This window comes from Drosophila sechellia, chromosome 3R (genome assembly GCF_004382195.2).
Source record: "Drosophila sechellia strain sech25 chromosome 3R, ASM438219v1, whole genome shotgun sequence".
Classification (NCBI taxonomy): Eukaryota; Metazoa; Arthropoda; class Insecta; order Diptera; family Drosophilidae; genus Drosophila; species Drosophila sechellia.
In genome coordinates, this window is record NC_045952.1 from 13,215,110 (window position 1) to 13,243,057 (window position 27,948).

Genomic DNA, 27,948 nt, shown 5'->3' on the forward strand with positions numbered 1-27,948 from the left:
TCAAAAGTGTTCTTCGAGATTGAATAAACAGCTGCTGCTGTAAGGGCCCATAAAGAACGCCTCGTGCCGCGGAACTCAAATAGGTAATCTACATGGTGGCATACGTGTCGTATGAGTAATGCCGCTCAACTGAATTCACAACTCATTAGGGCAATTGAAATGCTGGTTGGTTTTTGAAATTGTTGTTTAATTATTATTTTTTTCGCTTTTTGTCGTTCAATAAGGAAATTATAATTTATAGAAAAAGTATAATAATACAGTATAACAATTTAGTTGGTTTTCATTTGTTTTGTTTATCCATTTCATATTGCATAGTACTCATTGCCATTATCATTTCTTTTCTTTCTGTTTTGCCAGTGTGTGTTTAATGGGAGTTTAATTTCATTTATTCTATATTGTTCGCTTGGTTTCCGAGGAAATAAACTGTTGTATACTTGTATAGGTGTTTCTAGTAAATGATTATATTAGAGTGTGTCTGTATGTTTGTGTCTGTGTGTAAGTGTGTATTTCCGGTCAGTCCCCGTATACCGGATGTGATATATTTTCCGGTTTTTCGGGAACTAAACGGCTTCGGTGGATGCCGAAGTTAGGCTTGTAGATTGTAATTGTAGTTTCGATGTGGCTGAATAATAATACAGTGACTTTATTGTAAGATTTAAATCAGTTACGTGGGAAAAGTTAACGCTTGTTTCGATTTCGGTAAGTCCGTCTCCATTCAAAACATCTGGCTAATTCCGATATCTAATTTGTTCTGCCCGCACACTACTGCACATTTGCCTGCTTACAATTTACAGTGATCGGTTTAATTGAAGTGTATCTGTGTATCTATGGTAAGTGTGTGTGTGTGTGTGTATCTAAAGTAATCGTTTGCTCACAATTATTTTTGCCGGCCAAGCACATGTACATATGCAACTCTATGCGCTCTTTAAATATGCCTCGTTTAATGTATTTGTTTGGTAGATTTTTTCATTAATATACTTTGTTATCTTTATACTCTTCACATCTTGAATGTTTGTATTTCTTCGTAAAGCAAGAGGTACGCGATGTATTTGTATCTGCAATTTTAAACATTAGGAAACACTTGACTATCATCATCTCTCGATCGGATTCAAAAGCAGACTATCCCGTGAGAGAAACCGAACTAGTCGTATGCGGCGTAACTAACTATCGGTAGTAGTTGATAGTTGGTAATTCGTAATTGGTAGTAATTGATATTAAAATAACGTTCGAAAGAGTGTACTTTGGATAGGCAGGGGTAGATAGATAGCGATAGGAAGTACTTAGTAGCAAGGGGCGGCTTAAGTTGCTAAAGAAGGTGTGAGAAGGTCTCCTTGCTGAATTTAGTGAACATGTCTCCTGGGTCTTCTGGGTCTTCTTGGTATTCTGGGTCTATAACGCTACGATCTTGTGCTTAGTACATTATATTTGTATTTGCCATTTGGGTATCCCATATATGTATTTATGTAGGAGTAGATCTCTCTTGGTCTTTGGTTTGCTTTAAGTTACACTGATATTTATCGCATATGGCTTCTATGGACATCAAACACTGAGAAAGTGGGGCGTTGAAAAGAAGTTTTAAGTCGAGCAGTCGAAGGCTTTCAATTTGGGTTTTTTGGATCGGTTGGGATTTTGGGATTAGGATGGGTATTTGGCTCAGGCTATCACTGGATTGAGAATAGAGTGGAATGGGGAATTCGGGCTTTGGGTTTGGGAAAAGTGATCTTCTTGTGCTGGACTGGAAGTCAAGGTCGCCTAGTCTTGGAAATGCGCCCGATTTGAGGTTGGCTTGAATGCGAAATCGTATTTAGTATATGCGAATATATGTAAATATGTACCATATCGATTTATTTATTTACTTTAATGTATGTATTTTTGTTTTTCGTCCTTCCGCTCGTCTGACATTTCTCAACATTCGGTTGTGTTTTGATTTATAAATGTAATTTTAGTGTATTTCAATTTAGTTTTCAATATATTTTAAATATATACATATAATATATGTATGTTTATGTTTATGTTCGGTTTAGTTTACCTTATGTGTTTGCTTTATCTTCTCATTTCTCATCTTCTCTATAACGTTCCTCGTCTCTTTTTTGGTTTTTATTTATAAACTGGTCAGCAACAGTAGCAAATTTAACAATGTGCGTTAACAAATAATTGTAAATATAATGTATGTATATAATATATTTCTTCTCCTCGCTTACTTGTATTTGTATAATATATGTGTGTTCAGTATCTATGTGATTGGTGTGTATTGCATCTGTGTATATATATGTGTGTGTGTGTGGTCTTGTATTATAGAGCTTTATCCTTTAGTGGGTTAATGGAGTTGCAGTCACCTAAACCGGCAGGCAATTTGTTAAATAATTTTACAACAATTTATCTGGGCTTTTCTGTGGCTTTGTTTTTTTTTTCATTTTTTTGGTTTTTTTGTGGCCCGGCTGTTCGGCCGATGCTGCTGTTGTCCGTCGGTCACTCATAATATTTTCATTAATTTAATTAATAAAAAATATTACCATTAGTATTAGCACTATTAGTCATATCATATCATATCATTTCATATCAACGAGAACAACAACATGTGCATTGGCCTACAGTTCGGAACCGGGTATGGGTTTTAACTTTAGCATTGGTTTGTCTGTCCATTATTATCATTTGTGTTTTACTTTATATTAGCTTAGTAATCGTAATCAATAGCAATAATCATAATCATAATAGTAATAATAAGTCTAATCTACGAATAATATAACAGGACCCTATAGAATGACCGGGGTTATTTGCCAAAGCCGAACCCGAATTTTCCGAAGAGGTCTTTGCCTTTCGACAGGACATCGCCGCCGGGCGCCGCTGCCGCGATGCCCTTGAGCCCGCCCAGCAATCCGGCGCCCGGTCCTGGAGGCGGCGCCTGGGCCTGCGGTGGCACTTGTTGTGGCTGCTGCTGCTGCGTTCCGGGCTGCATACCCTGCTGCATGCCCTGCTGCATCCCCTGCTGCATCCCCTGCTGCATCCCCTGCTGCATGCCCTGCTGCATGCCCTGCTGCATTCCGGGCTGCATTCCCGGCTGCATCCCCCCCTGCTGCTGCATGCCCATGCCAGGCTGCTGGGCACCAAAGGCGTTTGCTTGTTGCTGCGCTGGCTGCACACCAACTTGTGGTTGCATTGGATCCGTCTTAGGCGGTTGCTTCGACCCAAATAGACCACCGGTGGCAGCCGAGGTAGCACCAGAGAGCAGGCTAGTCGCGCCGGAGAATAGTCCGCCCGTTTGCGCCTGTGTCGTCGGCGGCTGCTGCTGCTGCTGTTGTCCCATCTGCTGCTGACCCATCTGACCCATTTGACCCATCTGTCCCATCTGCTGACCCATCGGCTGACCCATCTGCTGACCCATCATTCCAGGTTGTCCCATTTGCTGTTGTTGCTGCTGCTGCTGTCCCATCTGCGTCTGTTGCTGACCGTACTGCTGCTGCTGTTGGAGTTGCTGCTGCTGCTGCTGCTGTTGCTGTTGCTGCTGCAGGCCGACATTACCAACGCGACCGATCATCCCCTGCAAGGTGGCGTTGGTCCAAGGACCACAAAAGACACGTTAGTCGGACTTCCAATCGGGAATCAGGTGGGCGCATTGAACGAATGGCAAACTAAGTTAAGAATATATATATATATATATGGTACGTATATTTATGGGGGTTTCTTAATATTTTCATGGATTTCTTTCAATGCTCTCTCAAGTATGTTTTTTATTTTGTTAGCTGGGGTATCGGTTAGTTTAGCGAGGTCCTCGAGCATTTGCCGACGAGTTGCTGTTGATGGATTGGTTGTGTTTTAATAATGGCAGCTACGTTTCATTAACTACGGAAAGAGGCTAGTCAAAAAACCGAACTCGAATCCTCGTGCGGGATTCGCTCTAGATGAAACATAGTGCTAGGCCAGGCCGGTAAGCAATCAATCAATGGACTCCGAGTGCCATCATCTCCGCATGGAGCGAGGGTAGCAGGAGGCTTGATTTTTGGCCCTCAATTGAAACGAGTAACAGTAGCATTACGTGATTTGATTCTTTATACACTTCCTTTGTTCGGAACAAAACGAAAAATATGTAGAACTAGCAACGTTTCTCAAAACATTTTCTCAACTAAAATCAATAAAAAGGAGCCTAAGGCCAAAAGAGAACAAAAACTTGCATGGCAAAAATAAAATGTATATGTATTCCAAAAAAGATACGCATTCTGACAAAAAAAAACTTCGGACAGTGCGAAAGGACTCTGGATGTCCCTGTTCAAACCGGACTTCTATGGTTCTAGAACTCTATGTATTTACACTACCTTGATGAAATAATGTCGAAGGTGGTGTTTGGTGAACGTGTCTAGATAATTGTTGAAATCAAAAATCTTCAGCGGATCTTTAGCATCCGGTATGAGTTTGTGTCGATGAACTAAACGAACCAAATCAAACATTGTGTTTTGAGTCATCGTTTTGCTATATATTTCACTTCGGTGTTTGAGCATTGGTAAAAGTAAAAGCTAAATGCAAATCTAGTTGGGTAACTTATACTTGACGATGGTGAGCCAGAGGAAATCATATGAGGGAAATGTTGATAGTAATCGAAAGCAAATACACTTTGGGTTCAACTTAGGCGGGGAAAAGAACTTAAAAAGCAAGTTACGAAACCAAAAACTCAAGGTATTACACATACAGTGAATCACATAGAAATTTGTACACATTACATCCAATATTCCATATAGTAGTAGTAGCAATTAATTAATATAATTAGTAGCGTATACCAGTAAGAAAACAAAAATGTATTCATATATAGATATATATATATATATATTTATAGGTATGCATCGCGTCTTATCAGCAATACGTTTACTTGAGTGTGTATTTTGTATCTGGCATATATGGTATCTGGTATTTGGCGATTCTAAGATAAGGAGTTTCGGATACTGTGTGAATAGATATTTGTACACAAATTGGTAAGCTTTTTATCTCACTGTTTGCTCTTTGGGCTAAAAAAAAAGCAATAATATCTGGCATATTTTCAAGTAAAAGCGGCTTTTCCAGTGACCAGGAAAAGCATATTAGTTTTCCATTCATCTGATGTTATTGGGAGTTTATATATATATTTTGGGTAGCAAAATAAACTGATTTATCCACTCTTCTTGGCAGATCAACTGCTGCAAAGCTTAGAAAGTCTGTAAGCTGAGTAGATATTGGAAAAATGAACAAAAAGCAAATAAAAAGCAGTGAAATAGTTAGAAAAATAAGGTAATTGAATTGTATGAAATCAAGTGGACGACAAACTCAAGAAAAATCGATGTAAATGATTGTTGCTGTGGAAATCGTTGCTGATATATTTTTTTAAATCCTCGTCAGATTTTATATACAGACTATACACACATACACGTTCTGTTCTGAGTTCGATTACGAGTATATTACAGACTATGAATGCAACGATCTTGGATTGTATCTTTACACGGACGAGCCTTTGCTGATTGGTTGGAATGTTTGTATTTATAATGTCGCTGTTGTCTTTGGATGTTAACTACAAGATAAACATGTTGCTAGCTATACATATGTACTATATATATATAGGTATATATAAATCAGTTGATTCTGGTATCGTTAATTGGAATGTTCAAGTACTGTACTGTAAGCGTTTGAATTGGGATTGGAATGGATACATATAGACATGGTGAGATAGGAAGTATGCGTATTAGCTATAGACATAAAGAGAGAGAGAGAGAAAAGAGGACGGAACAATGGACGATCAAGTCGAGTACTGGCGAGTGTGAAGGAGTCCGCACAACACATCCGGCGCGTGTGCAGGAAAGCGATAGCAGTATGTCGAGGGAAAGAGATGGCGTGTTCCACATCTGTCTGAGTGTCGGGATAATATGTTCTTTCCGGGTTCTCTATCGAGTGGGGGCTTTTTGCTTGGCCGAGAATCGGAACCGAAAAGTAATGAGTGACAGAGATAGCAAGTAAAGATATAGGTACAGGTAGAGGTACAGGTACAGGTACAGGAGTAGGTAACTGTTGTTGTAGTATCTGTTGTATCTGTTTTGTAGCAATAATAAGATGGTAGGTATACGGTTTCGGGTATTAGGTGAACAGTTTTGGTTACATTTGGCGTATTCTTAACTCTTTTCTTTAGATTAGCTTTAGCATTTTTATTTTCACAAACAAACAAATGAAAGTATTGTATATATCTTTTCTTTCTTTTCACATACGTTCGATATATCAAAACAAAAGGAAACAAAAGAGAAAGAGTATTTACCTGCGTTTGGTGATCGGGGGCAGGATGGCCCGTGTTGTCTAACAGTGTAGGGGAAGCAGGGCGAGCATCTATAGCAACGAATATAACATAAAGACTTCACATTTACCACAGCAGACCATTACAAAAAATTATTCGAAAGAAGTTGTAGTAGTCAAAACGGAAAATATCGTAATTAAAACTCAGGTCGAAATAAGGCATTGAAATCGAAATGAAAACGAATCGAAATATTGAATTTATTCGCGTTGAATTTGCAGATATAGTTCGGAGCTGCCTGTTCAGAAACTGTGATTAATGTTGTTAAGGTTGGAAACATTGGATATATATATATTTTACTCATTTACTCATTTCCGCGCGCAGTTGGGGTTAATCAAATAATCGTTGATCTATATAATTCACCGCACTTCACGAACAAATCAATCGACAACTCAAAATGAAAGGGGTAAATAAAACATTTCAATGGACCCAAGGTCTCGCTTGACATCCAAATACAATACGGGCTTTTCAAAAATGTTATGTTTTAAATTTGGTTTTGCGCAAAGACATAATTGAAACGAGATAAAGAGGCGCCAAGAGGATTCAGATTAAATCGGATTGTTAAAATGTGAGAGATAAAAAGTTGAGTTAGATGATTGCATTTGATTTGATAGTGGTTATTGGTCCAGACGTAAGTAGATTATAATTGAATTAAATATTACCTTCTTCGTTTGGCTAACGAAATATAGCCCTATTTCAGCCCCGATATCGGGCTTCTTGGGCTCTCTGAATTATGTTCAGATTTCGGTACATTACTTGCATTTGCACAAGCTTTGGTATGCAGTTAAGAGTATATTTTAGATAAGATACATGTTATATGTATAGCATGTGGACGGGCACTTAATCGGCTTAGTATGTAAATATTGCATTATATATAAGTAGTAGTTGTTATATGGAAATAAGTAGATTAAATTTTAATTAGGTATTTTACAATATAAAATGTACATTAAACACAAAGTACTGCTCGTATTTATTTGAGAATTTAAATTTTATGGATTTTGGTGCTTGGAGCCCTTGCTGATGCTGTTGTTGTTTTTGTTGTTATATTTGGAACAAAAATTAACAAATATCAAATATATATATATATATCGAAGAAGCTAATTGGCAAACAAACAAGACCAACATTCAGAAAACCAGAAGGAAAGAAGTCAACGGAAAACGAACAGAAAATCGAAAAACGATAAATCAACGAGAGGAATCAACGCTAAAAGAAATATTTGATTCGAAAAGCAGATACTCGTACTCGTTCAAACGATATTGGGGGTATTCTTTTTTTTTTTTTAGGTTTCGGTTTCAGTTTTGTTTACGGGTATCCGGGACTTAAAGGATTCATTGGCTAGAGGTATCATACTCCTCTACTCAACCGTAGTTCCCTAGGACCTTTGTCCCGACCGGATATGTCCTCCCACTGGCCAACACCACTAATCTTTGGCACTCGCTCCGCTTTCTGGTCGGTGAATCAGGGCATTCTGGGTGACTTTCGCATTAGCACTACTTCGTCATCGGTACAAAGCACATGGCACATTCAGAGGTTGACTTTGTGATCTATGTGGCTCGGTGGTGATCAACTTAGCAATGAACTCATTCGGCAATCAGGTGCAAGTAATTCGTATCGATAAGGCAAACAATTGCTTTACTAAAAATTCGAACAAATCGAAACAAAAGCGAAAAGAAACGAAGACTGTTTTCAAATATACTTTAGTATAAGTATCATGCAAGAGACCATCTAGAATTATACACGTCTAGAAAAAGGCACGCAAGACAGGGAAAGACAGGATACGAGAATGATGAAGGAAATCAAATAATAATAATCATTGGTACAGACAATAAAAATAAAGCTAGGTGAAGACTTATGTACAGGGAAAAAGTTCATGAACATGAAATAATGGAACCAAAGTTTCGAATTTTCATTCTATAACTTCTGCAATTCGAGATGATTGGTGATTTTTCGATGGTAATGCTCAAATGCTTTGGAAAATGATATATTGTGTGTGTACAACAACAAGAACAACAACTATCTATTGTATATTTTTATTGGATTAGAATTATTTCATTGGAATCCAAACAAAAGTCGTACAAAACAAGAAAGAAATATTTATATATATATATAAGAATTGGAATTATCAAACTGATTGGTGCTGGAAATTATTGAATTTGTACATCAACGAAAATCGCATTTAAGATTAAGGGGAAAAAAATGGGAGAAAAGAGTTGTACAAAAGTTCGCTCGGAATCGTAATGGAAATCAAATTAGCGGCGTTCAAATCAGAAATTGTATTTAACTTGTAACTGTTTTGTTTCACTTGAAATTTTATTGCGATAGAGAGTTAAGACAGAAAGAGAGAAGGAGTGAAAATATTCTCTGTGTTCGCTGATTTGTAATATATATCGTTTGGAAAACGAAATCAAAATACGAAAACGAAAAAACACTTGGGGTATCGGAACAGAAATGGATTGCTATAGTATAGTATATATTATCCCGCTGGTGGAATTGTTATGTTGTCTGGAAGAACCTGCATAGTTATTCATCTTATAAAGTGCGTTCGAGATTAAAGTACATATTTTGTATTATTTTGTAGTATTTCAGACTTCTTTTGAAAACGAATCAACCGAAAAGGAACCGAAAACGTTAAACAAAACACGTTAACTTTTGTTAGCCCGTTAAAGTTCTTCGAATCGTTTTGCAGTATCGTTCGATCATTGGTTAATTCGTATTCAATTCGAACCAAAGAATAACTGAAGAGTACGTAAACGAAAATGCGAAAGTCCATTGGCAGCTCGATCTGCACAAAGCCTACTTACTTTTGCCCGGCTGGCCGCGCCCGCCCATTCCGGGCATCATGTTGTCACGTGGCGGGGGCGGCGGCCCCCTCGCTCCTGGCCCCTGACCCCTGCCCCTCTGGCTTAGACCGCCGCGGCCGGCCACTCCGCCCGGACCCATCTGGTTGTTGTACTGGTCGGGCGCGTCCGCCAGGAAGTTCGACGGCACCAGGCCGCGCACGCCGTCCAGCTCGCCCATGTAGAAACCGTCTTCATCCATATCACCGTAGACGAGTATGATTTCGCCCGTCTTGAAACACAATTCCACCTGCTGTGAGGGGGGAAGATTTCAAACATACGTAATTAATTTAAAATATTAATAAATATATTAATATTATTTATAAATTAAAGATCTTAAGACTTCAAGCTTTTCTTTTATATATCTCTATATTTTTATAAATATAATTATACAAGAACAAATGGCAATAAAGGCATCCTAATTGCATTTAGTATTAGCCTAAGCTGGGAAGTAAGTATAGTATTTGCCTACAATAAATATTACGTATACGTAATGTGGTACTATTTATGTGAAATATTAGGTATACGCAGTGTGGGACTATTTGGCGGCATTTTCCCAAGTATGATTATTTACCCTACTTATTGGTAAGAAAATGATTTTTCATAGCTAGCAGAGCTCCTAGCAATAATGTTTATCGTTGAGACAGAACTCACTTCTTTGGCCACCGGAGCAAGAACATGTTGGCTAAATCCTGGCAGTAAGCTGCCAAATAGACCACCCATAAGACTAGTTCCTGCCTGACTTTCCCGTCGCTTTCGTGTGCAAATCGGATGAGCAACAGGGAAAATAATGATCCCAAGTTTAGACTTACCTCGGCATCCACATTGGGACTCAACTCCTGGGGATCGTAGTCGTAGAGCGCGATCATCCGCTTCACGGGCATGTTGGCATAGATGTCACCCCAGCGGTCGCGGCTCACGTTGCGCATGCTCTGCTGCGGAGCACCCTGGCCGGGCATCACCTGAGCGGTGCCGCCCACGCCGACTCCCTGGCCCTGGCCCATCTGGCCGGGCATTTGACCGGGCATCTGGCCACCGGCAGTCATGGAGGCGGTGGTGTCCTCTACCTCGGAGACCATGTTGTGCGGCACATAGCCCCGGCGGCCACGTAGCTCGCCCCAGTAGAAGCCATCCGCATCCTTATCACCAAATACCTATTTTAGATAAAATGGGCATATGCCGGAATAACCAGATATTAGTGGTAGGTCATAGATTATGGGGCAATGAGTGATTATTGTAGTTGTTAAGTGTATTGGAGTGCATAACGCTAACTTAACGAGTATTTATGGAACTATTAGAAGAGAGAACAACGTCTACATAGTGGATATAGAGTACTGTTTGGTTAGATAGTTGTGGTTGGGTTGGGTTGGTTTGATCCGGAGGGCGGGGGTTAACTCTCAACGAATCTGATTCTTAGGATGAGATTACGGAGGATGTAAAGAGATCGGAGCGAAGGAAAAACATGCACTGATTCATTCAATTAGCGCAACAAGCAAGCGCAGCCAATTCATCATTGGTCGCCAATGCATCCAATTTGCATCTTCGATTGGGTTTTGCGGATCTAATCGCATCAGACCGGATCCAATCGGATCGGATCGGGCTCACCATTGGTTGGTTGCTCGGTGAGATCGCTGCTGCGGCTGGAAAGTGTCTTGGTGGTTCTGTGTGGATTAGCTTATCTCGGGAATCAGGGGGCTTACCTTGATTGTGTCGCCCTCTTGGAAGGGCAGCTCTTCGTCGCAGCCATCGGGATTGGGACTCATCGTGGATGGGTCGTAGTCGAACATGGCCACAAAGTAGCGGGGCTTCTTCTGTGCTCCCGGCATCTGGCCCGGTTGTCCCGGCTGACCGGGCTGGGCCTGCTGTTGCCCTGCCTGCTGGCCGGGCATCATCTGGCCCTGCTGCATCTGCTGCTGCTGTTGTTGCTGCTGGTTGAGCGGTCCTCGTGGTCCCATCATTTGGCCAGGCATCTGACCGGGCATTTGACCTGGCATCTGACCAGGCATCTGACCGGCCATTTGTCCAGCCATCTGACCTGGCATTTGACCAGGCATTTGTCCAGGCATTTGTCCAGGCATCTGACCCGGCATCTGACCCAGCATCTGCCCTTGCATCTGCCCTTGCATCTGCCCTTGCATCTGCCCCTGCATCTGCTGGCCCTGCATGTTAAGCTGCCCGGGAACTGGTCCTCGAAAGCGTGGCCCACCCATGGGACCCTGGGGTCCGTAGGGCTGCTGCTGCTGTTGCTGTGGTCCCTGCGGTCTTCCTGGAATCGGGACCATGCCCCGCTGCGCTCCTGGTTGGCCTGGCTGATAGCCCTGGTTGATGGTGATGGCGACGATCGCAGGAATTTGAATCAATTTGAATGAATTTAAAATTTTGTTAGCGTTTGATTTTGGACACTGGTTTTCTTTTTTCGGGGTGTTGCAATTGGTAATTAGTACTCTGTTTTTCATTCACATTGTCTTTAGAGAGGTTTACGTTTAGCAAAGTGGAGGCGTCTGCGTTTAGCTGGATCGCTTTAGCATAATCTCTTTAGACTACTAAGGAGGTACGAAAGCTGTATGTGTTAGTCTAGTGTGTGTAGAGTGTTTCAATGGAGCATTACGAGCTAAATACATATATAGAAACTGAAAAGCCAAAGATCTATAGCTGATAGTCGAAGTACGAAGCTAAACGAGTATGATTACTGAGGGGTTAGGATGTTGTCGGTAGTAAGAAAGCACGGAGTTTCTTTATGTTTGGAGTCTTGATGGTATCTTCAAGTGACTTGTGTGGGTGTGTTTACACATGTTTCTAGCATTTACATATGTACACATATGTATAAAGGGAGTTCTTATATATATTAGTAGGCTGAGGTATTTGTAGATACATTTGGACAGAATAATCAGACAATAATTTGACTAAGCACTGAGTCCAATCGCGGTAAACTAAGGTAACTCTTTCTTCTAAGACCTACTGATCGTAGGACCAGAAATAGCCATGCAATTTGTAGCCCTGTTTTAATATTTATTTTCCAATCTTTAAGATTTTAGTGGTACTTACAGGTCAGCCGAAATATTTAATTTTCTTCCCTAAAGGCATAGTTATTTATTAACTGAGGAAAAAAATGAGAAAAATCTACATAAAAACTGAAAGCCAAACCAAGGTCTGTTTTTTATTTCTTGAATATACAAGCCTAATTGTCGCAGTTGTTTATCAATAATTGTAGCTAAGCTAACCAAATAAATATGCATCGAATCTAGAAGATACTTGTACGCAAAGTGTTACAGATACTTAACGCTAGTGTGTTGTGTGGCGAGGTGTGTGTATGTGTACAATATGCGGAGATGTTGTGGGTATAACTTACATTCTGGTTCACTTGATTCTGTGTGGGTTTCGAGAAGAGGCCACCGAGCAGGCCACCTAACAATCCGGAGCCTCCGTCGGGCTGTTTGTCGATTTCGGTATCGGTATCAAGGTGTTTCAGTTTTGGTTTCGGTTTCATATAATGAAAATGAACATGTACTTGTTTCGTTTAAAATTGTTCGTTGCATTGCGTTTTCCTTAAGACAATTGATCGGCATTTCCGCTCAATATTTAGTTAGAACTCTACTTGAAATCGGAATAACTCAACCAAGTTCAAAATCTTAGATATATTTTATTGTTATTCGATAATTGCATTTTGCAGCTGACATGCTAGTTGTGAACTATACTCAAACTAACTGAGAACCCAAAATCGAAGGGAAAATAAACCAAAGGGTTCTAGCAAAAGTCGCATACTCTGGCATATCTCTTAAGTACAAAAATAATATGAAATTATAAAAGTAAAATGTGAATAACTTTACATACATACAAGTTCTTTGGGTGGGAGAAGAAGGGCTCAATTCAATTGCTTGGGTTCTTATCGCCAAGGACTAATCGAGGACTCAATTGTCTCGCAGTTCTTTGACATGTGAAATTTGTGTGAATTTTGTGCGATTGTCTCAACAATTTCTCTCAGTGTATGTATATAATAGGTTCATTTGCAAAAGAAATCGACCGAAAGTAGTAGTAGTAGGATATAGTATTGGAAATTTAAGGCAGTCAAAAAGATATTGGAGGATAAACAGAGAGAGAAGATGTAAGGAAGAGGAAAATGTTTAAATAAATAAAGCTCAACGTGGAACTCTCAAGAGAAATATAAAACTTCAGAAATGATTCGAGTCAATAGTGTGTATTCGTATGGATTTCGGGTAGTTCCGATTCAATCTTGGCATGGAGGTGCGCGGTTTTACAAGCAATGGGTTCTTAAATTTCAAGGTATTCCTTTTGTGTGACTAGCATTCGAGTGGGTAGAAGGTATGTGGAAGTTTACACGAGATCAACTTATGTATGTACATTCTTCGGTGGTGTGTTGGCTTCAAGTTAAGGTTACAATCGAATTGAGAAGAGCTCTCAGCCAATTGGAAATCGAAATGATAAAATGAAACGAGTTCACAGAACATTATTTACAGTGTACGCGTTGGCCGGACGACCAACACGGCGTCGCACTCACCTGATGACCCGATTGACCCGGCTGACCCGGCTGCATGCCCTGCTGCTGCTGCTGCTGCATCTGGTTGGGATCGTACTGGCCGTGATCCTGCTGACCACCCATCATGTGCTGGCCCTGCTGACCCGGCTGGCCGGGCATGCCGCCCATCTGCTGCTGCACCGTCATCCCGTGCGGTCCCTGCGGCAACTGCGGACCCATGCCCATCTGATTGGGACCCCTGCGAGCCACCGCATTGCGCACAGTATCTACAAAATAGCATGGAAGAGTTCCTTAATCAACGATGCTTCAATCTGATGACAAGGATAGAGCTTACTTGGTATCAAGATGGGCGCACTGTCCGCGGACTGAGAGTCGCGGGACTTGGTGCGTATGGTCACGGCACGCGGATTGAAGACGCCCAGTTTGCCGATGTCGATGAGAGCGTGGTCGCCGGTGGGCGAGTTGATGTCGGTTACCTTCTTACCATCGGCGTACACAGCATAGCCGGTTACAGGCCCCGTCGAGGTGGGCCTGTTAACCGGCTGCCATGTCACCAGAATGGTACCGTCCTGCGGACCGGCCTCTAGCTGAATCTCCTGCGGCGGATCGGGCAGTCCCTTGGTGAGGGTGCGGAAGTCGGCATATGCTCCGGGCGCCTCCTCCTGTCCTGGCCGCCCAGCTCCGCCCGTCTGGCCCACATTCGCCGCATGCTGGCCCACGGCCCGCAGGTGCTTGGCCCGCACCGTCACCCGGTACTGGGTGCTCGGCGCCAGGCCAGTGATCGTGTGCCTGTACATGCCCGGCTTGACGGTGCGCACCTCCACATTGTTTACACACACCACGTGCTGGTGGTTCGAGTTGGCCGGCAGCCACGAGATGACCGCCGAGGAACAAGTTATGTGCGAGGCGCGCACCGCCGAGGGGCCCAGGTGAGCGGTGTCCCGCCCGATGATCATCGTGCAGGCGGCATCCCGCGATGTCTGTCGGTTCTGGGTCACGCTCCGCACGCTGATGCGATGCGGCTGGAGGGGCAGATAATCGTATGTCATTACTAGGTCTCATAAATGAATAAGTGAGCGAGATGTCTCATAAGATCAAGAATAAATTAAAGGTTCTCTTTTATGAAACATTATGTTACCATATGTTATGTTATGATTGAATGCCAAATTTAATATGGTATAGTTATTGTATTCAAGTGGATATAAAAGGAGTACGATATGATAGATCAGATTTGTAGGGTTTTTACCACAAGATCATTGCGATTTACTGCTATTAGACATAGACGTAAGTGTATTAGTCATAAATAAATGTGTGTGTTGCACTCGATTATTTATTGGTAACATGCGAAAGTTAAATAGTGAGTGGAATTGGAATATTAGAACCGGAGTAAATCGTCTAAGAACAACATGACAGCATCTTGTTTAAAGACGGTTCACTGGCATTAGTATTTGATCTTGGGGTTGGATGGTGCTTCAAAGCATGCCACTGCTTCGTAGATCCTAAAAACGATCTATTCTTGATTTTAAGATGACTCTCATTCCCACTGTTGGCAGCTCATCTCACCCGCGTGGAGTCAACGCCCTCGATAAGCGCGCGTGTGCGTTCGTTGGCCTTCACGGTGACCTTGAGCACGCCGTCCACGTAGACGTGGTAGCTGTCGATGAGGTTGTAGCCCACTGGCTCCGGCGGCGACCAGCCAATGAGCACGCTCTTGTTCAGCTGCCGTTCCAGCGTCAAGTGTTTGGGTGCTGGAACTGCGGAGAGGAGCAAGAAGTGTGTCATTAGCCAGCTAATTGACCCAGGGACAATAGCGCAGCTTTAAATGCAGCGGACTAGGTGCTAGCGATGCCCCAACGGCTCAAGGTGGATTAAGTCGCGGAACGGGAGTCTAATCAAGGGTCTAAGTAATGCTCACATTCATGCCATGCACAGGGCGACGCATTCGAGGATCGCCACAAAAACCAAAAGATTAACAAGTTGAAAGGACCAAGTGATTTTGGACCGGGAATAGTTACCATTGTCGCTGATGTCGTCCTGGTCGTGCTCCAGATCGGTGTGCGTCTCACTCAAGCGAGCCAGATCCTCGTGGGTGTGTGTGAGCAATGGGTTGTGCGGCGGTAAGGAGGGCAGCGACGTGGTGTCGCACTGCATCGATCCGTCCTCGGCATCGCGCAGCGTCGACAGCACCGCCTGGTGGAACTCCAGGAGGTCGTCGCCTAGCAGATACAGATACAGATACAAATACAGATACAGGCAGATATCGCGGGTAAGCTATTGGGCTTGGCACTCATTAACCCACCTACTAAGCGCTGCACAAAGGAGGCAGGAACAAGGCCGCGTCGCCCGTCCAGCAGCTCCGCATCCAGATAGCCACCTTGAGGCTCACCGCTGGTCCACACCAGCAGATAGTCGCCGGCGCACAGGGAGAGCTCGCCCTCAGCCTCCCTGCAAGGCATGGAAAGGAATTCATTATGAACACTGAAAATAACAAAGGTTAATCTGATGTGTTCTCGGCATAGGTTCGGTTAATCTTACAACCGTTGGAGGGATCGTTTAAGGATTGCGCATAAGGAAAATCGTTTAGATATTGTATTTAGAACTCATTGGTTAGTTAAGAAGATTGAAGTTAAAAGCATATAACGAAAACAGATAATTGCTTGCTCAGTGTAAGTATCTTAAATAGTACTAAAGAAATCTGTTGAATACCATTAGTAATCTAAGTAATTAGCTATCAATTATATGGATTTATGAGTAAAGTAGTTATATTCCTTTTATATTGAGAGTAAAATGCTGAAATGCTAGTAAGCTACGAAAATATGATATCGCGTATACGACTGGTTTGCTATCTTGATAAGAAAAGTTAAATAAATGTATTGCATACTTTTAGGCGGCTCTATAGTTTCAATACGATTTTGATTTAAATAGGTGTACATAAATGGTATTAAGTAATTATAATTAAAATGTTTTAAGGGAATAAATAATAAACTGAATATCTTAAATTTTGAATTTATTCTGGATTTTTTTAATGTTGGTTATTTAATTAAAGATTGATGAGTGATATTTGTTTCGTGTAAATGACTTTCATAACTTTATGCAATGGGGAAATGGCTTTTAGGTATCATATAATAAAAGTCGTGACTACTTACTCTGGAGGATCATAGGGAAATCTGGCTATGAACACACAGCAGCGGCCCTTTCCAGGAATATCCAACATATCCACCTGCGGTTCACTGGCTCCATTTAGGCCATGATTGCGAGCTGTTTATTAAATTCGAAATTATTAATAATCATTGATAATGGTTAATCCATTATACTCACTGTCCAAATCTAGGGCACCCAATGCCAGGCCGCCGCGGTTGTGCATCATGGAGACACTGAGGCCGTCGGTGAACTCGTCCAGTCCCCAGTTGTTCGGCGGAATGGGTGAGCAGGGCGAGCTGCGGTTGTACCGCGTCAGCGGTATGTCGATCTCGTCCAGCATTTTCATTTTGGAAGCCTGTCGCAGGGCGGCCGCGGTGAACGGGTACGAGGCGCTCGACGCCACGTCCAGGAACGGCGGACCATAGGAGCTGCCCAGGCCACCGGCTCCTCCGCCGCCGCTTAGGCCGTACAGAGATGTGGCTCCAGTGATGCCGCCAACACCTGGTCCCACGCCCAATCCGCTCAAGCCGGTGGAACCCAGGAGGGTGCCAGTGTCCAGCAGGCCCAGATTGGACATGGTCGGGTGCGTCAGCGAGGTGCCGCCACCGGCGCCCAGAGCCGAGTAGCTGGTAGAGCCGGCGGGCGGCAGGTTATGCGAGTTGAGTGACAGGAGGGGCATGGTTGTGCTCTGCAAATTGTACAGCTGTATTGTTCCGCGCTTCTCGGTTCGATTCAATTCGATTCGAAATTTGATTTGTTTCCAATTCAAATTCAATTCGGGTTCAATTTCAGTTGCCGTTTTAGTTGTGTGAGTATTTATTTGTGTGGAATTTTGAATATTCGTGTTTTTTTCAGAATTTACAGGGTATTTGTTGTGTTTGTGGTATTTGTACAGGTGTTGTTACACAAACATAGGATCACACACACAGAGATACAGATGCAGACATACATATAGATCGAGTCGATTGATTCATTGATTCGTTTCGATCGCAGATCAATCATAATTGGAGTTATGGGAATCGATTTAGAGATTTCATCATTATTATAGTAGTAGTAGTAGAGAGAGAGAGAGAAAGGGAAGACAGAGAAAGCACATAAAACGGAAAGAGAGATCACAGATACACGTTTATTCGGCTGCCAGTGGAAAAAGGCATCTAGAACGTCTTAAATGGACATCTATGCATGAACAACTGAGCATGTTGGTGGTGATTTTCGGCTGGTCATGAGTGGCTATTGAATCTGCAATTAACTTAAGCCGTCTCCAAGCGAGGATTCATGGTTATGCAACACGGCTAGCATACAATCATCACCATCAAAAAGTTTATCAACGAGTAACGGAAAGCTTTCAAACATGTAACTCCTTCAAAAGATACAAACTTAGTATGCATGTATATGTCTGTAAATGCAGCAGATGCATGAGCATGGTTGTGTACAATCATTTTAGCAATATATAAACCACGAAGAAATGCTTCAAAAATATTTCAATACAATAAAAGTTTGCAAGAAATAAATGAAGTATACGAAGCAGTTCTTCGATTTGTGCATGACCAATGATATATGAATAATATTAGTGACATTTATAACTAATACCATCCTCGATACGAGTGATTTACAATGAAATATCTAGCATGCCAGCGAATTTGATTTCAATGATACAGAGAATACTTATGTAACAGGCAATCAAAGGTCGAATACAGATACTCAAACGATTTAGTTTTCAAATGGGTGTTTGTGATTCAGTGTAATGTGATATTCATTGTGTGGCTTTGGATGGGAATGTATTTATTTTCATCAGTAATGAGACTACAACAAACGGCCGCTGGCTGCAGCAGCGACGATCAACAGAAGCGGATGGTCGCTCTATATGCTATATGGCTAGGCTATATGGCTACTCAAACGGATCGAATTTACATACAACTTATAACGCATATATGTAGCACTTTCTAGATGTGGCAAGCTTGTAAGCAAATCGATCGGCAGCGGTACATAATTGCTGTGGTTGCTGTTGTTGTTCGTAGTTCATTGCGATTGAAAATAGCTGGTTTACCTGACTTAATGCCGTCGGCATAGCCTTCATCGTGTGAATATTTACCGGCAGGGGTGGAATGCCAGAGATTCCACTAGTTCCGCTCAGCAGTTTCTCCACGGACGTCTGTCCGGTTCCGTACTGCATCGATTGAATGGCATGGCTGCTTAGACTCGAGGATATGCCGCTGATTGAGTTGGGCACCAGGGCCGATATGGATGAAAGGCCGCCTTGGCCGCCGCCCCCGACCACGCCTCCCGATCCAGCGGAGACGCTGTGGGCGGCAGCAGCAGCGGCCGCGCTGTGCGAGCCAAGGCTGGTGCCGCTCAAGCTGGTGCTGGCCCCACCATTGGGCAGCGTAGAGGCCAGCGATTGCGGCAGGCTCGAGTAGCCGGAGGATAGGGCGGAGACACCGCCGCCGCCGCCACTTCCTCCTCCTCCGCCTCCTCCCAGAACTGCTCTTTTGTAACGGTTCAGTTCTTCTTCGAGTTCTGCGGGCAATACAAAGTCCATTAATATATATTTCGGGATTGGTGTGTTCTCTGGCTTGCTTACCACTCTTTGATATGGTTCTAAATTCGCTATTTACCGTGCTCAACATGGAACTGGGCGGCAATGCTGACATGCTGGCGCTGGCCGAGGTGCGAGGTTGTTCCAGCTCGGCCAGCACTCGATTATCCTGCAAGGCAATAAGGATACATAGGATACATATAGTAACATGGCAATCCTCTAGAGAACTTGGAAATGTACATCTTAATAGGCTATTACTTTAGCATTGACCTATTATTTTCCCAACTGGCCTGAGAAGTCCAAAGCAGACAATTTTGTATAGAGAAAAATCCAAATTCAACGTAAGCAATCCAAACCAGACGGACCGGCTGGACGGGATGGATAGCTCGGTGCCTTCCGGAGCCGAAAGCGGTCTTATCAATGAGTACAAGGAGTTTGCCGAATGCCTGGCCCAACTGGAGCTCAAAACCGATGAGCTGCTAATCGATGCTAAAATGGTGGATCAGGAGTTGGGGAACTGCCTCAAGTTTCGCGAGGAACAGCTGCTGAAGTACCTGACCGAGAAGAACGACGACGACGAGCAGATGCAGATGCTGCGAGAAAACATCGAGCTCAAGGCGACCGGCGTCGAGTTCCAACACGGCATTGAGCTGATCATGGAGAAGTACCGGGAGCACAGCGAAGGGGACATGTTCATCGATACCTACCAGCTGAAGGAGCACTACCTGGCCGGTTTGTCGAAGGTGGTCGAAGAGCAGGATGCCCGCATCGAGCGTATGGTGGATATGATGAAGCTGACTGTCGACTTCGAGGACCGGAGCAGTGCCGAGAACCAGCAGATCATCTGTCAGCTGGCCGGGGAAAATGAGCAATTGCGTCGCCAGTTGCAGATCAGTACCACCGATGAGCTGTTCCGACAGGGAGCCCTGGGCTCCAGCGAAAGTAGCACCCAGATCGGACCAAACGATTCTTTGGATCCGAGTGCCTCCCGAGAGAATAGCATCTACAGCATAAATAGCTTCCTGTCCTGCCTTTCGCCGAGCAACGTGGAGGATGATTCGGAGTGCTCATCCAACGAATCGCTGCTGAGTGAGCTGGAAGTCACTTGCTTTATTGAGGAGGCTCTAGCCGAGAGGCCCGAGGAGCAGACCTGCAACATGGAGGACTAGGCACAACACACATTCCTGCTGCACTGTAACACTGGCTGTTTACGTTGATTGGATACGTGGTACTTGGGTTCTGAGCTTTGAAATAAATTTTAATTCGGGCTGGAAATCATTTCCTAAATCATTCCCATCGATTTCCAACCCGAAATATAATTTCATTCGAGGCTACACTGTGCACCCACTACTAGCTGTCTGTTAGTTGTTGCTGTTCTTTTAAATAATCTTGCCACTTTCATAAAGATCTATATACCATTTGCACTCCTGGGAGATTTGTTACATTTAAATACCTGCTCAATCTTTGCCATTATGATATCAATCTCGGATCCTTGGTCCTGGTGGCTGATTGTCGGTGCCCAAGTGACGGTGGAGCTGCTGGCCGATGTAGGAATGGTCGCGCCGCCACCGGAGGACACGCTCCCCATTCCGGAGCAGGCCGAGCGGGATGCCTGTTTGGCCTTCAGTGCCGAGGTCAGTTCGATTTGCAGCTCCTCGCAGCGCACATTTTCCAGCGCAACCTATGGATTTTTGGGGTTCAGTACGATTGAGTAGGTATGATTTGGGGGCATATAGTCACCTTCTTTTCCAGTTCCCGGGCTCGCGACTGCAGATTTTCCACCGCCTCGGCATCGGGACGAGCGCTGCCGCTCAGATTGCGTATTTGTGCCAGGGTTTCCTAGAATAAAAGGTATAAATACAGATTAACAAAATGTTCTATTGCTATTAAGTAATTTTAGTGTCAGTTGAAATCACGAGACCTGGAAGGACACTCACCTGATGCGCCCGCTCGATCTCCGTGCGCCGCATCTCGGCATCGCGCAGCTGCAGGCTGAGGGCGTCCAGCATTCCGTTGGGGGTGGTGCCAGCGGCCACGGCAGCGGCCGCCGACTGATGGTGGTGCATCGACTCGTACGGCATGCTGTGGCTGCCCCTCGGACGACTGCAATGGAAGCGATAATCGCACATGAGAATGGGGTCAGTGAATCTGCAGCAGGACGAATGGACGAGCTGCCGCTGGGCAAAGACTGCAGGACTTGGCAGCTATAACTAGTTGCTGCTTTTATTATCCCTTATTTATTCATGCGTCTGATGGCTGGTGCCTGCTGCCTGGCGAGTGTGGAAATAGGTCAGCTGCCTGGCACGCACGTGTCCTTGGGGGTCAGTGTGTGTGCGTGTGCGATGTACGTGTGTGTGTTTGGAGTGTGGCGAACTTTGAACTTTGGGTTAATTGCCTGCCTGACCGTATTTATTGTCCACGCACAGCCTACAAAATCTTATATTGGTCGGCTCGGCTCATTCAAACGCTTATCTCAATTTCATAGTTTGTGCAACACATGCTGTCGTTTATGGTTTATCGTCAACGGTATGCCGATGCCATGCTTTCTAGCGGGCACACCAAATCGAACTGAGCCAGCGCAAACATTACGCATACGCCACCGAAGAGTTGCATTACTCATACGCCACCCTTGCCAGCTGAGACAATGGAAGGCGCCAGCTTGTCTAGACTGCGGCAAGACTAGATACAGTTATCAAGTCCGATTCACTTGGCCAAGTGCTAAGGGAAGTCGGCCGGTTGGCATTTTGAGCTCTGCCATAAACGAAACCTTAATCCAATCATTAAATGCAGGATATACAAAATTGAAATCCATTTACCGGAGCTGCGCTGCATCGATAAATTGTTATTAATACATCAAAGCTCGCATCCATCGGAAGCCAGTGGACCACCACTGCACCACCCCCGGCATCACTCACTCCACCACCCACTGCACCACCCACTCGGTGGGCTGTCAATGCCACTGTTTATGTGGACCGATACCGATGGCTCGGATGCCTGACATTTAAAAGCTATGACAGCGTTTATCCAGTGCCAATGATGATGATGATGATGGGGATGATGCTGCCTTTCGCCTTTCATGCGTTGTTGTGGTTGCTGTTGCTTTCGGCATTCGTGTTGGTGGTACCCCGCCCTAGTGGGCGGCTGCATGACAGCATTTAGCCGGAACCAAACGGCATTTGCGAAACGCCCTTCCGGTTTCAAGCACTGCCCACAACGGCATTTTAATGGCAACTTCTATAGGTGGATGAGCATCTTGTTGCTTGAAAACATGTGATACTTTTATTCTATCTATTAGAAAATTGGGTTCTTTAGAACTCTTCTATACTTACAGGACTACATTTCGAAGAAAGGTCATCAATTTAAAATAACCTGCTATCGAAAAGCATAGTCCTTGTTGTAAAAAAAGATTACATTTCAAGATTTTATCTTTAAAATGCTTCTGTATTCAGGATATAATAGTTATTTGCAAAAGAACCTTTTCAAAGCCTTCAAACCTTAACAACTTGTTCTACAATCTGTGCGAAAACTTCTTGACTACAAAGTAAAGTAATGTTGGGGCTCAATTACGTATTCCAGGTGACCCGCAATCACAGTAATTATCTCATTAACTGACAATCATAGCAACTTGATGTCCTGTCATTCCACTTCAACTATACACTATGCACCATAAATATTAAGTACTCACTGACACAACTGCAGTGTAGCGCGACTTGAATGTGAATGTGAGAGGGAAATGGAAAATGCGAACTGGGAAAAGCGATGGGAGAAGCACAGCCACTAGTTGCTGTTATGCATAGAGCGTGCGTGTGTGTGTGTGTGCATGTATTACAACTGCAAGAACAACAACAAGTAGAAGCACATTTGCCCTACTACTGTTACTGTTACTTTGACGCTGTTAATGGTTCTACTCTAATTTTCGGAAGTGCAAAAGAGATAGTTGAGTGTAACAGTGCGAGGAGGTCAGCTACATAGGCTGCGAGTGAGCCAGAGAGAAAATATCCCTCTGGAGAGAGAATGAGTTCGCGCATGTGCAGAGGACACGTACTGTTAACAGAGCTGTTACCGTTACGCTACTCTGCTAATTGTTAACATTTCACACTAACAGCCAGTGTGGCCGTGTTTGCTGTGTGCGTGTGTGGGTGTATTTGCGCTTGTGTGGGTGTGCATGTGGGCCGCAGGATTTTTTAATTATGATGAAGCGCATTGCAAGCATTTCGCAATTGAAGTCGATGTGGCCGAGAGGCCTTTGTTGATGTGAGTTGTAAAAGTACACAGAAATAAACGAAAATTTAAGAAAGACCTCATACAATTTCCCGCGAAGATATGCATAAGTAAATGTAATAGTACTCATTGAAACCAACTTTTCATATGCCAGGAAGAATAAAGTCTGAAAAGATAATGCTGTCATACTAAGGCACTTTCATATAAGTATGCAATGCTATTTTATTTGGAATTTGTTTTTCAAAATATTTTGATTTATTCAGTTATTATTTTTTGTTAAGATATAAGTTTATTTAGCTAATTGCACGTTGTAATACATGATAGCCCATTATTTTCTTAATTTACCAGTAGGTGTATTTTTTTTCAGTTAGTTTCTTATATATTTGGCGTGTTCTTTGTCCGGCAGAATCCCTAGATTGCTATCCGGCCGCTGTCATTTCCTTGTTTGTCTTCAAACACAACATCAGCTCTAGCCACTTACGTCTCCTCTCCCACCATACCACCACCCCCCACTAGCTCCACCATTCCCCTCGTCCTGCCTAAACCCTCCGCTGGGCACCCAGCGATAGTGTCTGTCTGTGCCTGTCGGTGACTATTTTAAGCACCCCACCGTTTGCCGCACACTTTCGTGGACTTGAGCAGTGCTTGGCACCATTTATCTCCACACACCCACACACACGCACTCGTGGATGTACGCACACACACAGCGACAGGAGCCTACGTCACAGGCGGCTTGTTTGCCAGCCTCCCAAACACAGAGCAAAATTGAAGCCACCATGAATTAATTATCCTTGGTTAAAGGTCCATTCCATCAGACCATTAATAAGCCAAAATGTATGTCACTTTAAGCTTATAACTTATCAAGTTAATGCGAAACAATCATTAAAATAAATATTATGTTAATCAAATGATAAGTTTTTTAAATGAATGATTAATGTACACACATTTAAACTGAAATCCTTGGCTATTATTTACTTAAAGTGCTGTCAGTTAGCAAGCGATCTGGTTAGCAATTAAACATTTAACCTCTGGTCTCAGTGCGTTCTTCAATGAGGAGGTGGCATCGATGTCTGGTGGTGTTGTGAGGAGGCTTGAAATTTTAATGAGTTCTTAAAGTGCAGATTAGCCGGAGCCTCAGACTGCGCACCAGGCAGCGGAGGTCCGATGGAACCGACCAAGCCACCCGAAACTGGGTTGGGGCCTGGCGATGCTTTACACTCTATTAACCCACATTCTGGCCAAAGTCGTTGCGGCCATCGGAGTAAATTAAATGGAAAATTCCCATTCACTCGGCACTGAGGCACGTTATCTAACAGGGAGAAAGCAGGGAATGGGAAGGTAACCACTGTCATCTCAGTATCTTTATTTCCGCACAACGTGGCGTATGCGTAATTTCATTTACAACTGCATGGCGACAAGTGAAATATGCAAAAAGTCGTAATTAAAACAATATTCCGTTGACTTTTCGCGGTTGGAAAAAAAGCCACAAGGAAATGAGACGAAATATTCCTGCCAACTTTGTTGGCCCCAAACTTCGACAAACTAATTTAAAAACTTTGTTGCGTTTTCGGGTTTTGGCGCGCAGCAACTTTGATTTACTCTGAAATGAAGTGCACAGAAAACCAAGAAAAAAAGCCGGAGAACAAAAGTTGCAACTGCAAAATGGCAATTTCCACCTTGTGTGTTGACAGACAGTTTGCAAAGAAAGGCAATTAATTAGCATCCGGAGTCGGTTGCCTTGACAAACTGACGAAAAATGCAAAAGTTGGCCATATCAAGCTAATATTTATTCACCAGCAAAGGTCGGTGAATGTTTTAATGCACCATTGCCTGCTCTTCGATGCCTTCTTAATGAGCTGTCGTTCAATTAATTGAATGCTCACACACTTGGGCCATAACAATCAAGTGCTTCTAATTGCTGCAATTAAAGCCAACGAAGGCAGGGGCCAACAGCCATTGCCAACAATTACATGCATAAATAGTCGACAATGTGCTCGAGAATATGACGAGTGCCAAGTCCTAAAAATAACACTTCGAGCAGAAACTTTTTTAAAGTCGAGCAATTACAATTACAATTACGTTTAAGATGTTGGGAAAAGTTCATTATCCTGCTGCTGGCATGACCTCAATCGCAGAGCCAAGGAAAAAAGCGAACCAGAACACGAGCACAAAAACTATCTTGCCTATTTATAACAAGCTGCTCACACACAGGCACACTCACACACACACACAGTACCACGAATTTCGTCGCTTCTGGCGCTGAAATACTATAGAAAAAACCATAGCACAGTTATGGGATGGGAAACCGAACCGGGAAATGGGTAGTGGAAAGTAGGCGGGGTTCAAAGAGAAGCAGGGGGATCCCCGCTTGTGGACATCTCATGGTCGCAGTTTGGCTGGCAGCCCAGCATATAAATTATTGAATGATTGCCATCTGTCTAAATTGGCCAAACTCAACGATTAATCCTGCTCGAAAAAAATCCAATAAAATTATAATGGCTTTTCTTTTCAAGCCGTTCTTTATATTTTTCAACGCTGGGGATCTTTCTATTGGCTTAAAAGAAAATTCAATTAAATAGTTGCACACTTAAGTTCTTCATTCTTAAGAAAGTATGAACTATACAACATAATAACTAAAATTTGGCCAATTAGTTTTCATTGATCAACAGAAAAAACTATATATTTATAGAAGGAAGCTATGAAGTCTTTCTGTTCATTGGTTGTGATAATGTTGTATTAAGTATCCGCACCGTGTACCAGGCCATCGACGCGTGACTTTCGATCATTGCAGTGGAAACTGAGTACAGTGGGCTATAAATATATACGAAATGCGTGAAGGCATTCAATCGGTGGGAAGTGCTGTTACGGGTATTGAAACTCCGCTTCAGAGAAGGTAACGGTAACCGCATGCACGCTGTAGATACCTTTTGTGTACATACATATGTATGTACATGCATACGTACAAACACACGAACGTGTGTGGGGGGTGTACACTGTATGTAGTATGTGTGTTACGCACGCAGCAGAAAACAACTTTAACATTGTTGTTGCGCAGGCTGTGGTCCAAGTGTGAAGTGAAAACCGCCCCCAGAGTGCGAACCCAAAAAGTGGGACTTTTCTGCTGCTGCTGCTGGAAGCTTATGAATATGAAACGCTCACACACACACACACATGCTGCTCCTGCCGTTGTGGCACTTGAAGTGGTATTGGTGCTGCTCCAGTTTCGTTGGCCATTTACATCTACTTTACTTACGTGCCTCTCGCTCTTTTCGCTTTCTCTGTATGTGTGTGGCGGGTGTATGCGTGAGCGTGTGTGGGTGCGCGCTTTTTTATGCCAAAATGTAGCTAAACTCTGCTTTTAGCCAATTTCTCCGATTTTATTTAGGCATTTTTTTATAATTTCGATTTCATTCACCATTTCGCCTGCCTTGGTTTTACAGTGATTACCCGCATTTGCATATTGTATATGCATCAGCATGTGGGCGAGTATGTATATGTATATGTTTGGATATATGTATGCATGTGAGTGTGTGTGTGGGAGAGTGTAGTTTTACGCTGGCTGCTCTTTTTCGTTTTTTTTTTTCCTTTATCGATATGCTTACACTTTTACTTTTCACTGGCCCACCATTTTCGCGGAATCATTATATCTTTCACTGGATTTTTTAACTGCACTCGCGGCGAGCTTTTTCACGTTATTGGCGAGAAAATGGAATTTTCACGCAGCAGCGGTGCTGTTGGGCAAACATTTGGTGTACAGCGAAATTTTTCGTGAGCTCGCTCGCTCGCATAACAGCTCTTTTTTTTAGCTTGCGCAAAATAAGTATTTACCACGCGATTTTGGCACTTTTTGCTTAAATTGCGGTTTTCGGAAGCACAGGATTTTATCCTTTTTTTTGGCCTAACTTTTTGTAATAATTTTTATTCGGGGGCTTTTGAACGGGTTGCGAACCTTTTTTGCTGCTTGTGCTTCTGCTTCTTGCTTGCTGCTGCTGCTGCTTTTTCAGGTCGCCTGTTTTCCTCTTCCACGTTTGCGCTGGGAAATTCACATAAATGCATATAGTTTACACTAGGCTACGTAGGCTGTACATAATATATCCGAAAAACGCGATCGTTTTACTGCTACTATATAGAAAAAAACTCCGCCTAGTTGTCCACTTTCTGTGGGTAGTAGCAGTTGGGTCTCAGTGCGAATACCGAAAAGTGGGTCATCTCGGTCGCGCTGCTGGCTCGTACTCTGATTTCTACCCAACTGCCAGCTCGGTGCTCAGTGTGCCAGAGCAGAGTGGCCCAGAGAACCCAGAGCCGAGCACTCAGTACCCAATGCCCACTATCCAGTGTGCGGGGAATCGATTTTTCTGCCAAATGACACTGAAAAACGGGCAATTCTCTCCCGCTCTCAGAAGGACTCCTTTGGGGTTG

The 27,948-nt window shown here is 43.3% G+C and overlaps 2 protein-coding genes across 10 annotated transcripts; one reads left to right on the forward strand and one right to left on the reverse strand.

The window, feature by feature from the left end:
• Nucleotides 1-166: 166 nt before the first annotated feature.
• Nucleotides 167-27,815, reverse strand: LOC6606257 (peripheral-type benzodiazepine receptor-associated protein 1). 9 transcript variants are annotated; one of them, XM_032721595.1, is made up of 19 exons: nt 27,479-27,810; nt 21,246-21,411; nt 21,049-21,147; nt 20,762-20,989; nt 19,354-19,477; nt 18,820-19,289; nt 16,950-17,490; nt 16,778-16,889; nt 15,931-16,109; nt 15,647-15,847; nt 15,195-15,385; nt 13,966-14,653; nt 13,653-13,897; nt 12,486-12,566; nt 10,837-11,454; nt 9,949-10,290; nt 9,101-9,389; nt 6,266-6,333; nt 167-3,538 (listed from the first exon to the last, which is right to left on the reverse strand). In XM_032721595.1, the coding sequence occupies exons 1-19, from the start codon at nt 27,583-27,585 to the stop codon at nt 2,771-2,773; spliced, it is 5,517 nt and encodes a 1,838-aa protein (XP_032577486.1). In that variant the 5' UTR covers nt 27,586-27,810; the 3' UTR covers nt 167-2,770. The 9 variants fall into 9 exon arrangements, with proteins under 9 accessions (XP_032577486.1, XP_032577492.1, XP_032577490.1 ...); XM_032721601.1 differs by having other exon boundaries at nt 15,931-16,076; nt 16,950-17,460; nt 18,865-19,289; nt 27,479-27,809; XM_032721599.1 differs by having other exon boundaries at nt 16,950-17,460; nt 18,865-19,289; nt 27,479-27,809.
• Nucleotides 19,547-20,719, forward strand: LOC6606258. The gene has a single exon (XM_002031027.2). It carries the CDS (start codon nt 19,686-19,688, stop codon nt 20,475-20,477), a length of 792 nt encoding a protein of 263 aa, XP_002031063.1. The 5' UTR covers nt 19,547-19,685; the 3' UTR covers nt 20,478-20,719.
• Nucleotides 27,816-27,948: the final 133 nt, after the last annotated feature.

Coding starts and splice junctions, on each gene's coding strand:
- LOC6606258 (XM_002031027.2), top strand. CDS start 19,686: ATGGATAGCTCGGTGCCTTCCGGAGCCGAAAGCGGTCTTATCAATGAG.
- LOC6606257 (XM_032721595.1), bottom strand. CDS start 27,585: ATGCATTTATGTGAATTTCCCAGCGCAAACGTGGAAGAGGAAAACAGG. Junction 14,654..15,194: donor AGGGCGTTGACTCCACGCGG/GTGAGATGAGCT, acceptor CTGCCCCTCCAG/CCGCATCGCATCAGCGTGCG. Junction 13,898..13,965: donor TGCGCCCATCTTGATACCAA/GTAAGCTCTATC, acceptor GCTATTTTGTAG/ATACTGTGCGCAATGCGGTG.